Below are 12,990 nucleotides of genomic sequence, written 5' to 3'. Positions count from 1 at the left end.
TATGTCACACAAAATTATCAGTATCATATGTCACACATAAACAACTTAAAACATTGTACATCATACCTTTCTCTTGAGAGCATTTTGATCCTGACTTGAGCTTTTACAAGTATGTGCATTATGTCCATATTTATCACATGTTGTACATCTATAAGAGACTCCAGGCAACCTTCTTCTAGCCCCATCTTCACCAGTCTCTCTAATCCTGAGTTTTCTAGGCCTCCCTGGACCCTTTTTAAACATTGGTGACAACAATTCCTCCGATTCTACCTCAGGCCACATATCATGTCCATTAATGGGACTAACAGCAAAACTATAACACAATTTATACTTCTCTCTAGAATAACACTCATCCACAAAACCCTCAGGGTTTTGTTGTCTAAAACCTAATGCTGCTACAACATGCCTACAGGGAATGCCCACCAGTTCCCAAGAGTTACAACTGCATGACCTATTTGAAATATCCACTATAAACTCTTGAGTATTGAAAGAATGTGTGACCTGAAACTGTTCATTCATTGCCCAAGTAGGCAACAATGAGCACTCAAGGCAACCTCCTTGTCTAATCTTTTCCTAGGTATGGGCATAACCTTATGTGTCCATTTTTCTAGCTTCAAAGCAGATGTTGAGCACCTATTCATTAAATACTTTCTGATCCATTCTGACATGGTCAGAATTGGCTTATCCTTAGCAGCTAATATTGTTGCATTGAAAGACTCAGAAATGTTGTTCATTAGAACATCACATTTTGGAAAAAAATTGAAAGCATGCTTACACCAGCTTTTTGTTGGAACTCCCATAAGCCAACTCCATGCCTTTGGATCAACTCCCTTTAGCTCATTCATCTTGGTCATCCATCCTTGGTAGTATGTTGCTTTTGCTGCCCCCATCATAAAGTCCCTTATCAATGCTCCTCCACCAAATTTGTTTTTGAAATTAGCATATAGATGTCTCAAACACAGCCTGTGTTCAACCCTTTCAGTCATGTCTTCAAATACTGAAACTAGTCCCTGCAATCACAAACTCAAATAAGCCGAATATATTACACAAATAACAACAAATATTCACAAAGACATATAATTAATAGCACTAACCTTTTGTTGGTCATATATAAATACATATCTTTTGTCCTGCCCAATGTCACCCATCAACAAATCAATAAACCATTTCCAAGTTTCCTTTGTCTCTGTTTCAACTACTCCAAATGCTAAAGGGAAATACTGGTCATTGGGGTCCCTACCCACAACAATTAGCAACTGAACCACATATTTGGTTTTCAAGTGACATACATCTACCCCAACAAAGGGTCTGCAGCCATTAGTGAACCCCTTTTTGCAACCATCAAAACAAAAGTAAAAGGACCCAAATCTTGGTTGTATGGATGGGCTAGGTCTATTGACAGTGATACTCACAGTATTACCAGGGTTAACTCTATGTAACTCAGCTGCATACCTCCTCAAATTAGCATATTGCCTATCTGCATCTCCCTCAAGAATCCTCAAGGCTATGAGCTTTGCCTTCCATGCCCTTGCAACAGTGATGCCCACAGAAAAATTCTGCCTCAAGTCTTGAATTATGTCAGTAATCCTAACACTTTGTGATGTTTGCATCTTTTTTACGACAGCCTTAGCCACCCACCTTGAGCTTGTAGATCTGTTGTCTAGAACCCTAGCACATGTGTGCTTATCAAATATTGTTTTTATAGCAAAAGTATGTTTGTGGCCCACCTTTAAACAAAGTATTAAAAACCCACACTTGGCCCTACATTCCACCCTAACCCTATAGCTCTCGTTTTTCACAAACTTTATTTCCCTACCATTTAATACTGACCACTCACGTATAGCTTCTCTAAGCTCATCAAGAGAATTAAATTCCATACCCCACTCAAATTTAAAATTCTTGTTGAAATGCTCCTTTTTTAACTTTTCAAACTTGTGAACTTTGTCCTCATCTGATAAATCAGGGTCTGAGCTGTCCAACTCGTCAGTTACATACTCATCTTCATCTTCCATTTCTATCTTTTTTGAGCCCCTCATAACATCTGATAGGGAAGGAGCTTCCTTCATATGTACAAAAACATATATGTCCTCAAACCCATCCTCCAAACCAGTGGCACGTTCATCCTCACTATCTCCCAATCCTTCCACTCCATCTTCATCACTTTGATCCATCACATCTGTTTCATTAACACATCTAGGACTAACAACTGAAAATGAAATATCTACTACATCATGCTCTACATAGATGACACCTTCAACTTCATTGGCATAAGAAAATGCAGCTACATCATAACAGTCATCATCTTTCTTAATTTGGAAAAAGTTGGGATCAATTTCAACAACCTTTGTCCATACCCTAAATGTGCCTTCATTGTAACCCCACTCATTCAACAGCTTCTTAATGCAAACCATAGTAAAGTTGTCAATATGAATGTCATTAACATGTGTCGTTACCCCTCCCCTGTATATCATAACCCTATCACTCATGCTCACAAATTCCCCTCCAAGATGGAAAACAACACTGATTAAATGCATATTCTGAAATTTTTAAAGGAAATGAAAATTTGTTAAACCCTAAAATGATGACAAACCCTAGAATTTGTTAAACCCTAAAATTCATACCTTTCCATCTTCAATAACTTCTTCTTCTACACGTTCGTCCCGGTTCACGACCTTGGTTTTCTTGGATGACTGGCTTGACTGCATCGTCTTCTTACTTTGGCTTGACTGCGTCGTGTTGCTTGACCGCCTCGTCTTCTTTGACTGGCTCGACTGCTGCGTCGTCTTCTCCGTCTTGCTTGTCTACGACACCTTCTTCGTCTTCTCCGAAATCTTCGCCATTGTCACCTTGCTTTTTTCAGAAATGTTTACCCTAATTTTCAGGGGGTAAAATGACAACAGTAAAACAATGCGTTATATACTCTGGCTTACGTGGCATTAGTAACAGTAAAAAAATTGGCAACTCACACGTAGGATGGTAACTTGGTGTTCTAGGTAAAAACATGGTAAAAGGTTTAAATGGTTGGAATATGCATTTGGTAAGGGCCGCGCAACAATTTTTTTTTTAAGGGGGGCAAAATCAAAACTCGCTTATTTGGCAGGGGGTTAAAGGTATTTAACCCTATAATTTATCATATTCTTTATTCATTTATAAATATTATATATATATATATATATATATATATATATATATATATATATATATATATATATATATAATTTATCATATTTATTTTAATTTATATATTATCAATAACTAAAATATTATTCATTTATAAATACTATTTTGACAAAATATATTTTATTGTATTCTTTGTATAATATTTATACAACGAATGCAATTTCATGCATGTCATTCTTTTGACCTAAGATAAAATTGTAAGACGCATTTCTATGTATTAAATTATAAACTTATTTTGACAATTATAAACTTTTTAATGGTAATGTATGAACGATTGAACACAAAATTATATTTTCTCTATATGTGTATGTATGGGTTAATATTTTTTTTGTAAAATACCGAACCAACCCAAACCGCATTAGTTTGGTTTGGTTTAGTTATATTTTTGAAAGTCAACCGAACCAAACTAAACCGCACATTTTTTCCTCTTGCAGTTCATATGATATTTAGCATCAAAACCGCCCAAACCGCACATCGACCATCCCTATCTAACACCGTCGTTGGATCTGTTGTCTTGTGATTGGTGTGGTGAGTTTATCCAGGAAACATAAATTAAAACCGTCACAATTTTTAAATACTGCGCAGGAGTTTGTCCATATAATTTATGATGATTCAAATTAGAGTTCTAGAAACAAAATAGAGAAACTTTAGACAGTCTTGTGATTCGAATCAAAGTGTTCATGTAATCCTAATTCGAGTCATGTGAGTAGTGTGATTCGATTCACACTTCGAGAATCACATTTTTGTAAATCCTAAAGTATTTTTAAAATTTTAATATTGTCACAACTTGAACCATTTTTGAGATTAGTTCTTGATCCAAAAATTTAGTAGATTAACTTGAAGTTTAAACCATAACCAAATATTTTGGTTTATGCATGCCTAAAAATGGATTTAAAAATCAATTTTGAGATGCGCAATCAGTGGAGAGATTCAATAATAATATAGACAAAATCAAAAGCTTGAAAGATAAACATTCTAAACACTTAATCATGATGAGATAGAGACATATAACATACAACTTCATAAGATATGGTGTGATTAGTTTTTCAAATTTCATTGAAAATTAAAAATTTAGATGACGAAGATAAAGTTTTCTAGGGAAGATGAAGATGAGTTTTAATCACCATACATTTAACATTATTTCATTAAAAATTTGTCACATAGCATACCAAAATAGTTTTCGTTAAGAAAAATTTATATCATTGGAATAAAATTGAAGACGAAAAAATTATCAAAACCATTATTAAAAAATTTTAAAAAATTGAAATTAAATTATGAGATATTTATGCAGACCGCAAATATATTTAATATTACTTTTTAAGAAGTAAACATAACTATTTGACAAGAAAGAGAAGAAATATGCCATTAATCCTAATCATTTTATCTATTTAATTTAGAGTTAAAATGTAGTGCACTAACGGTGTAAAATAATTTTACACTGTCATTCAATAGGGAGTCATGAATGTGTCTTGTCATTAAATTTTTTTTAAATAAAAAAATGTTTTAATTAGATGCATGGTGGTGATTGATTGACAATGTAAAAATATTTTACACTGTTCGGTGCACGACCCATTTTCTCTTTAATTTATGAAATCACCAAATGAAGGACTAAAATAGAGAAACTAAACTTAATATGATACTAATTAGTTTTAATTTTTTGTTTTTTCTCATTTGGTTCACATAAAATAAAACATAAATTGAGGTTATAACAATGTCCAACACAACCCTCATCATCTATCTCCATCACCCACCTTTTCATTCTACAGCAACCTGAAAATTCACAATCCACAATGAACAACATGCTACTCAAATCTCCATCTCTAACTCTCCATCACCACTCCACCATTCCTATCCAAAGACCCTCTTATCCTCCCCTCATTCTTCCATTCCCATCAAACCTCACAAACCCCTTGCATGTCCCAATCTCTTTATCAATGAAATGTTCCATCTCTCCCAACATGCAACCCTTCAAAACCATTGAATTCGAACCCGACCCATCACTCACAAACGAAGATCTAAAACCAACATCACCCTCCCAAAGAACATTCTCAGGTCTAGAAATATCCTCCCTTTGGGTAGGCCTAGTTGTCGGTGTCCCATCATACTACCTAGCCGGTTCCTTAGTCGATCTCGGCATGTCATGGTGGCAAGGAATCTCAACCGTCGTTCTTGCCAACATCATCCTTCTCTTCCCTCTCATCTTAACTGGCCATGCAGGAACAAAATACGGCATATCATTCCCAGTTCTTGCCAGATCCTCTTTCGGTATCCATGGTGCTCACATTCCAACTCTTCTTAGAGCTTTCATTGGTTGCGGTTGGTATGGAATTGAATCATGGATTGGTGGTGAAGCAATCTTTATCCTACTACCAAACTCCTTAAAAAAAATCACTTTTTTATCAAATAATCTACCTTGGCTTGGTACTTCACCTCTTGAATTTTCATGCTTTATGGTCTTTTGGGTGGCCCAGTTGGCTATAGTTTGGAGGGGTGTTGATGGAATTCGACAGCTTGAGAAGTTCTCAGCTCCAATTCTCATTTTTCTCACTTCATGTCTTTTGATTTGGTCTTATGTTAAAGCTGGTGGATTTAATCACTTATTTTCTTTATCTTCTAGGCTCACAAACTCCGAGTTTTTCGCGGTTTTTTTCCCTTCGCTTACTGCTAATATAAGTTTCTGGGCTACTGTGGCACTAAACATACCTGATTTTACTAGATATGCAAAATCTCAGAAGGATCAGGTTATAGGTCAAATTGGGCTACCAATTTTCATGGGATTGTTCACATTTGTTGGTTTGGTAGTTACTTCATCAACAAAAGTGATTTTTGGTGAAGTGATTTCAAGTCCAATTCAGCTTCTTGGTAGAATTGGTGGCTTTTCAACTAGTGTACTAGCAATAGTTGGTATAAGTCTTGCAACAATTACAACCAACATTGCTGCGAATGTCGTTGCACCTGCAAATGCTCTTGTTAATCTCAACCCTTCATGGTTCACTTTTAGAAGAGGTGCTTTTTTGACTGCAGTACTTGGAATTGCTTTTCAGCCTTGGAGGCTTTTGAAGTCTAGTGAGAGTTTTGTGTATACTTGGTTGGTTGGTTATTCTGCTTTGATGGGTCCAATTGGAGGGATAGTTTTGGTTGATTATTATGTTGTGAGGAAAATGAAGTTGAGGATAAGTGATTTGTACACAAGAAGTGCTTTTGGGGAGTACTATTATTGGAAGGGGTTTAATGTGGATGCTATTGTGGCTTTGGTTGTTGGAATTTTACCTGTTGTGCCTGGCTTTTTGGAGAAAGTGGGGATTGTGAGATCAGTTCATGATGGTTTTGTTGTGGTTTATAATAATGCTTGGTTTATAAGTTTCTTTTTGGGAGGGTTTTTGTATTGGGTTCTAGTGAGTTTGAGAAGGAAACTAGGTGAATCTGATGCTATAGACACTCTTTTGCCAGAAGCAAAGTAAATAGAAAAAGTTGTTTATAGATTCTCATTTCAAACAATTTTGGTATGAACATTGTAGATTGGAGTATGCACAATAAACAAACTTTTCAAGAAGATGCATGATGATGTATGTGATACTAGAATTTTAAGATTTCTTATCATTTACAGAATTAAAAAAGTATAAAAATATGCAGGGAACTATTAACAAAAAAAGCAAGAGTCATCATAATACTGTCTCTCTCTTTGTTCTAAAATATAATTTAATTTGACAATTTCATATAAAATTAATTTATATTTTTTTGTTTGTAAGAAATTATGAATCATTTTATAAAAGAAACTAATAAACTCTTCATTACCATTTTTTAAAAATATTTTATATCTTTTCATTTCCTTTTAAATATTTTATACCTCTTTTTTCTTTTTCTTTTTTTACTATTTTTCACTCATCGATCATTCTTCTCAAACTTCTTAAACCAAAATCTCTCTCCTATTTGAATAACTCAAAATGTCTTTCCGGTTTCTTAAAACAATTGTTCATTGAATTTTCAAGTTAACCATTGAATTGTTCGCATTTATTCTCAACATTCACCTACAAATACAAGAAATTTTCAGTCATTATTTTGGCTCAGCAAGTCCCGTCTCTATTGTCCTGTTCGACAAACTCTTATGTTTCTCCATTACCTTTGCCGCCACCACCATCAAATACACTCAATATATCAAATAATCTAAACAATCCTCTTGAGTAGTATTCATACGGAATTATAAACAGCGATGATTGCAAAAACTATGGTGGAGCTAGCCAAGTTTTGATGCACTACGTCGAAGGGACACCACGGATTGAAGGTTGCAATCATGATGTTTCTTGAACCAGTTGTATCAGTCTTGATGCAGCGTGGTTAATTAGAGTAGCGTTATTAATCTGAGTTTGTTATCTTCGATATGGTGGACCTACGAGAGAGTACCTGCATGATTATCACTCCAACGTCCAAGTCAGTTTAAGATTCAAGATAGTGGTAATGAAATTGGAGATTAGAGATTGTGTATCTGGAAACCCTTTATGAATGTATTTTATACCTTACATAATAGGCTAGATAATGGGCCTCGTGCTATTGGGCCTTTGACCGTCGCTGAGCAATGGGGCCCGGGTCTTTGGCCAACACAAAACAGTTGCCCTCAAGACTTGTCGATCATGTTTAATGTCGAGGAAGTCTTTCAATAATAGTGTCCGACCTCAAAGAAATTTCATCCAAGCATCGGTTTGCATGCGCCGCTTTGGTTTTGCCAAAGCATGATGTGAATGCGACCATTAAATGCAATCCTATAATTAAAACACTTCGCCGTTTTTCTTTAGCGTGTGACCTGAAAAGATATGGGGTGACGCGACACAGCTTTCTATGTACTCGAGTACACTCGAGTGTGGTGGTCTTCTCCAGCTGAAATATTACTGTCGATTTGTCCTCATTTCAAGCTTTCGATTCGATCCGTTCGATTGCCTTCACATATATAATAAAAATGGAGAGGTCGTGGATAAACTTTTTAGCCCTCTTGTAAACTGAGTTTTCCTTTTCACTTTAAGTTCTTTTTTTATTTATTTAAGAGCACCTCTCTTCTATAATAACTATCATCGAACGTTCATAATCTTAATTTTTGACAAAGAGTATTTTAGATATAAAAAAATACGAGGAATATCAGATTTAATTTTAGAGATGATAAGTTAAATTCTCATTATTTACTCATCTATTCAATCGCAAAAATTAAATAAGAAGGTAAATTTTTGTCTAACTATTTTAAAAAGTTAGATAAAATTATTTTGATTAAAATGTTTCAAAAATTCTTTACAAATAAATAATTAAATATAATAAAATTAAATAATATTAACCGATTATTATTGTAAAATAGGTAAAATTCCAACAACTAAAGCCACAATAGCATCAGATTAGGGTTTCTGCAGCCACACTCCATTTACAGAATGAGATTCATTTCTCAGTGATGCTTCCGCAGATTTCCCAATCTCATTCGTCCCGAACAAAAAAAAAACCCACAATGGCATTCAAACTAAAAACCCCTTACAATAATAGTGCAAGATAGGAAAATTGACAGTGTGCAAGATCCAAAAAATCAACCTTTCTCCCATTGCTTCTTCATATGCAAGACACTCACACCCACACTAGCATCCAAATTCTTGTCCCTGATTCAAGAAAAGAATAACCTAAATTCTCGCAAGCTTCCGCCAAAAAAGCCCCACCTTTCGAATCGCGTCTCGTCGAGTATTCACCATAGAAATTAGCTTCTCTATAACTCTCTCAGTCCCATCCAAAAGGGATTTCTCAATCTCACTTTTCCATTCCTTCAATTCATCTGATAACATAAAACTACTCCCCTCACTCTGCATATCATGAACCCTACCCTTCCATATCGTCTTGACCACGCCGTAACTAGGGTTTGATGTTTCTGCTTCGAAATACTTGAGAGTAGATTCAACTGCAAATAAGCTGCTTTAATGGCGGCACTGATTGAATTTGAAGTTGAGGGGTCGCGATAAAGTAACAGTTTTTCTAGTACCTCAAGGGAGCATAGATTCTGAGGATAAATGCTTCGACAGGGCGTCTTGGAGGGTTCTGAGGATGATGATTTTATTGGTGCGGTCATCAGTGTGGGAGTGTGAGATTCTGGAAACGAGTTTGTTGATGATGTTGATCTTTATTGTTTAGTTTCTAACGAGGTATTCCAAACACCATTCCCTCGCTTCGTCTTACATTTTATTCTCTTCCAATATTTTTTAGATTTTTCCTTTTTTTTTTCTCTATTTGTTAAACAAAAATGAATCTACTCTCAAATATCTAGAAGCAGGAACGTCAAACCCTAGCTACGGCGAAACAATCAAGAGTATATGGAAGCATGGTTGTCAAACTCGCGGGTAGACTCGTAAACTCGTACGAGTTTACGAGTCTAAGAAGAATAAACGAGTAGACTCGCACATAGAATCATTTTTTGACAGACTCGAGTAAACTGGGGTAGACTCGCACAAACTCGTATAGACTCGCGAGTCTATCATGAGTTTACGAGTCTATAAGTTTCTTTTTAATTTTGTTTTTAAACCAATAAAGGTCCAAATTCCCCCAAAAAAATTATTTTTTATTTTTTAAAATCCTGATTTTGTTTTGGTTGTACAAGAATTAGAAAGCCTCTCTCTCTCTCTCTCTCTCTCCTAGTCTCTAGTATGAGATTTCTATGGAGATATGACTCCAGAATTAAAGAGGTTTGCAATTCATGTCCAAAGCTTAACTTGTAGCTCCTCTGGTTGTGAATGGAATTGGGGTAATTGTTATTTGTCTGTTCATAAACTTTATTTTTTTTAGAAACATTGAGTTGACTTAATATTTACTTTGCAAGTTCATTCAAAGAGAAGAAATATGTTGCATGAAAAAGATAATAATTTGGTTTATGCCATATGCAATTTGAAGTTGAAAAGTAGAAAAGGAAAATTAAAGAGTGTTGTTCTTTCATATTAAGATATTCATTCAGATGATGAATGGATAACTGAATATCCTGATGAAGAGAACGTGCAAACTGCAGTTATTATTGAGCAAGATGATGTTATTGTTAATAATGTTGTGTAAGCTGGTGTTGTTGTTATTAATGTTATGCAGTGGTGGGATGACAATGTTGAGTTAGGTGGAAGTGGAACTTGAAGCAATCTAACAATGGTTAATGATGAAGTTGATTAATCTGGGATATAGTTTGACGATGATACTCAAGATACCGATGAAGAAGATGGTGATGATATTGGTGGTGATGATTTCACGGGAACTTTTGATGATTGAAATCATTAGCATATTTGTTTTATAATTTTTTTTTTTGCTTTATGTAGTAGCCAATTAAGATGTTAGTACTTTAAGTCTTTAACTACACACTGTGCTATTTTATTTGTTTTATTTTTGAGTTTTTTTGCTAAGAAATTTGTTATAGAGTATGAAATTTAAATTTTAATGTTAATTGGTGTTCTATTATATATATTTGTGCCATATATGAGGTATTTACAAGTGTAAAAATTTAAGAGTGTGTCATATATGTGTCACTTACAGGTTTTGGAAGTCATTTTTGATTTTCCATAGACTCGTACGAGTTTGCGAGTCGAGTCTACGAGTCGAGTCTATGGACCCTTTACGAGTCTGAGTAGACTCGCGAGTTTGACAACCTTGTATGGAAGGGTAGGGTTCATGATATGCAGAGTGAGAGAAGTAGTTTTCTGTTATTAGATGAATTGAAGCAATGGAAAACTGAGATTGACAATTCGCTTTTGGATGGGAGAGTTATGGAAAAGCTTGCTTGTATAGTAAATTCTCGAAGAGACGCCATTCGAAGGCTTTTTTTTGGCTGAAACTCGGGAGAATTTAAGTCCTTTTCTTGAATCGGGGGCGAATAATCAATTAGATGCGAGTGTGGCTGTCTTGAAGATGAAGAAGCAACAGGAGTAAGGTTGATTTTTTTTCTATCTTGCACCTTGTGAATTTTTTCTATCTTGCCTTATTATTGTAAGGGGTTTAGTGTGGATGCTATTGTGGCTTTAGTTGGAATTTTACCTGTTTTTTTGGAGAAAGTTGGAATTGTGAGTTCAGTTCATGATGGTTTTGTTGTGAATTTGTGATTTATTACAATGCTTAGTTTATTAGTTTTTGTATTGGATTCTGTTGAGTTTGAGAAGGAAACTAGTTGAATATGATGCAAACTCAATTGCCAGAAGCAAAGTGAATACAAAATTGTTTTTTGGATTCTCATTTCAAACAATTTTGGTATGAACATTGTAGATTGGCATATGCACAATAAACAAACTTTTCAAGACAATTTTCTTTTGATGAAAGAAGCTGCATGATGATATATGTATGAGTTTATTAATTTACAGAATCCTAAGAAAAGTAAAATAAGATGCAGGAACTATTAACAAAAAGGAAGAGATATTTACATGATAAACATCATAAAAGCAGGTTACTTATCATTTCCTCACTGAGAATAATAAACACTCTGAAAAGTAAAATTTGAACTTAACATGAACAAGATCATGAATCTGTCGAAGTGTCCGAGATGTCCGAGATGATGTTTATTCTGCCTCCGGATAACTTGCAAACCTTTAAGACAAGATAACTGATTTTTTAACTCATTAATAGTTGTAAAATTAATTGATCTATGTATTTTTTTCTATAAGCAATTTTGATTCAGGGAGCACAAGGGTGCTCAAACCCACAACAAAACAATTACAAAGATTGCAAAATGCAGGAAATTGAATTGAAGCCCAAATTCTAAAAGTTACAACAAATTATAGGTCAAATGGGGTTACAAAATTTCATGGGATTATTCCCATTTGTTGGTTTGGTAGTTACTTCATCAACAAAAGTGATTTTTGGTGAAGTGATTTCAAGTCCATTTCAACTTGGTAGAATTGGTGGCTTTTCAACTAGTGTACTAACAATAGTTGGTATAAGAGTGCGTTTGATTTGCTAAAAAACGAGGTACTGGACAAGACAATTTTTTTGTACTCTGTTTGATGCAGAAACTAATTATGGCATTGGACAAAAAATATGACAAGGTACTGGACAAAACTATAATTTTTTGTTCCCCACTAAACCATAAGACAACTTTTTGTCCCAAACACTAATTATTAAAAAAATATCAAAAAATTATTTTTTTACTCTCTTTCTTATTATTTAATATTTTAATTCATAAATATAATATTAATATTTTATATATAAAAAAAATGTTATAATAAAAATTATAATATTTTTATTCAGCTCATTGACATATCAAATAAAGTAGAGAAAAAATCTCAATTTATTATTTTTCTTCTCTTCTCATTATTTAATATTTTGATTCAAAAATATTATATAAGAAATTATATTATTTTGTCTGTTGCATAAACATATTAAACAAAGTAGAGTAGAAAAACTATTTCTTCTTCTTTTTTCCTCCTTATTATTTAATATTTTGATTCATAAATATTATATTAGAAATTATATTATTTTGTCTGGTGCATAGACATATAAAGAAAAATAAAAAAAACAGTTGTCCAGTCCAGTAACCATCAAACACAGTACAATATAAAAAGTTGTTTTGTACTGTTCTGTATTATCTGGTACTGTTCTGTCCAGTACTTCATATTTTGCAAATCAAACGCACCCTAAGTCTTGCAAAAATTACAACAAACATTGCTGTGAATGTCGTTGCACCTGCAAATGCTCTTGTTAATCTCAAGTCTCAACCCTTCATGGTTCACTTTTAGAAGAGGTGCTTTTTTGACTGCATTGCTTGGAATTGCTTTTCAGCCTTGGAGGCTTTTGAAGTCAAGTGAGAGTTTTGTTTATACTTGATTGGTTGGT

General features: G+C 34.1%; 1 protein-coding gene and 1 long non-coding RNA gene across 2 annotated transcripts; both read left to right on the top strand.

Annotated features, from left to right (window-relative positions):
- Nucleotides 1–4,871: 4,871 nt before the first annotated feature.
- Nucleotides 4,872–6,739, top strand: LOC131620377 (purine-uracil permease NCS1-like). Its single transcript, XM_058891436.1, has one exon. It carries the CDS (start codon nt 4,971–4,973, stop codon nt 6,639–6,641), a length of 1,671 nt encoding a protein of 556 aa, XP_058747419.1. The 5' UTR covers nt 4,872–4,970; the 3' UTR covers nt 6,642–6,739.
- Nucleotides 6,740–8,513: 1,774 nt separating this feature from the next.
- On the top strand, nt 8,514–11,397 carry LOC131644653 (uncharacterized). Its single transcript, XR_009296581.1, has 2 exons — nt 8,514–9,937; nt 10,705–11,397. It is a non-coding gene; the product is annotated as an uncharacterized LOC131644653 (long non-coding RNA).
- The last annotated feature ends 1,593 nt before the right edge of the window (nt 11,398–12,990 follow it).

This window comes from Vicia villosa, linkage group LG1 (genome assembly GCF_029867415.1).
Source record: "Vicia villosa cultivar HV-30 ecotype Madison, WI linkage group LG1, Vvil1.0, whole genome shotgun sequence".
Classification (NCBI taxonomy): Eukaryota; Viridiplantae; Streptophyta; class Magnoliopsida; order Fabales; family Fabaceae; genus Vicia; species Vicia villosa.
Note: the sequence above shows the minus strand (reverse complement) of the source record. Positions and strands in the feature narration are given on the sequence as shown.

Coding starts and splice junctions, on each gene's coding strand:
- LOC131620377 (XM_058891436.1), top strand. CDS start 4,971: ATGAACAACATGCTACTCAAATCTCCATCTCTAACTCTCCATCACCAC.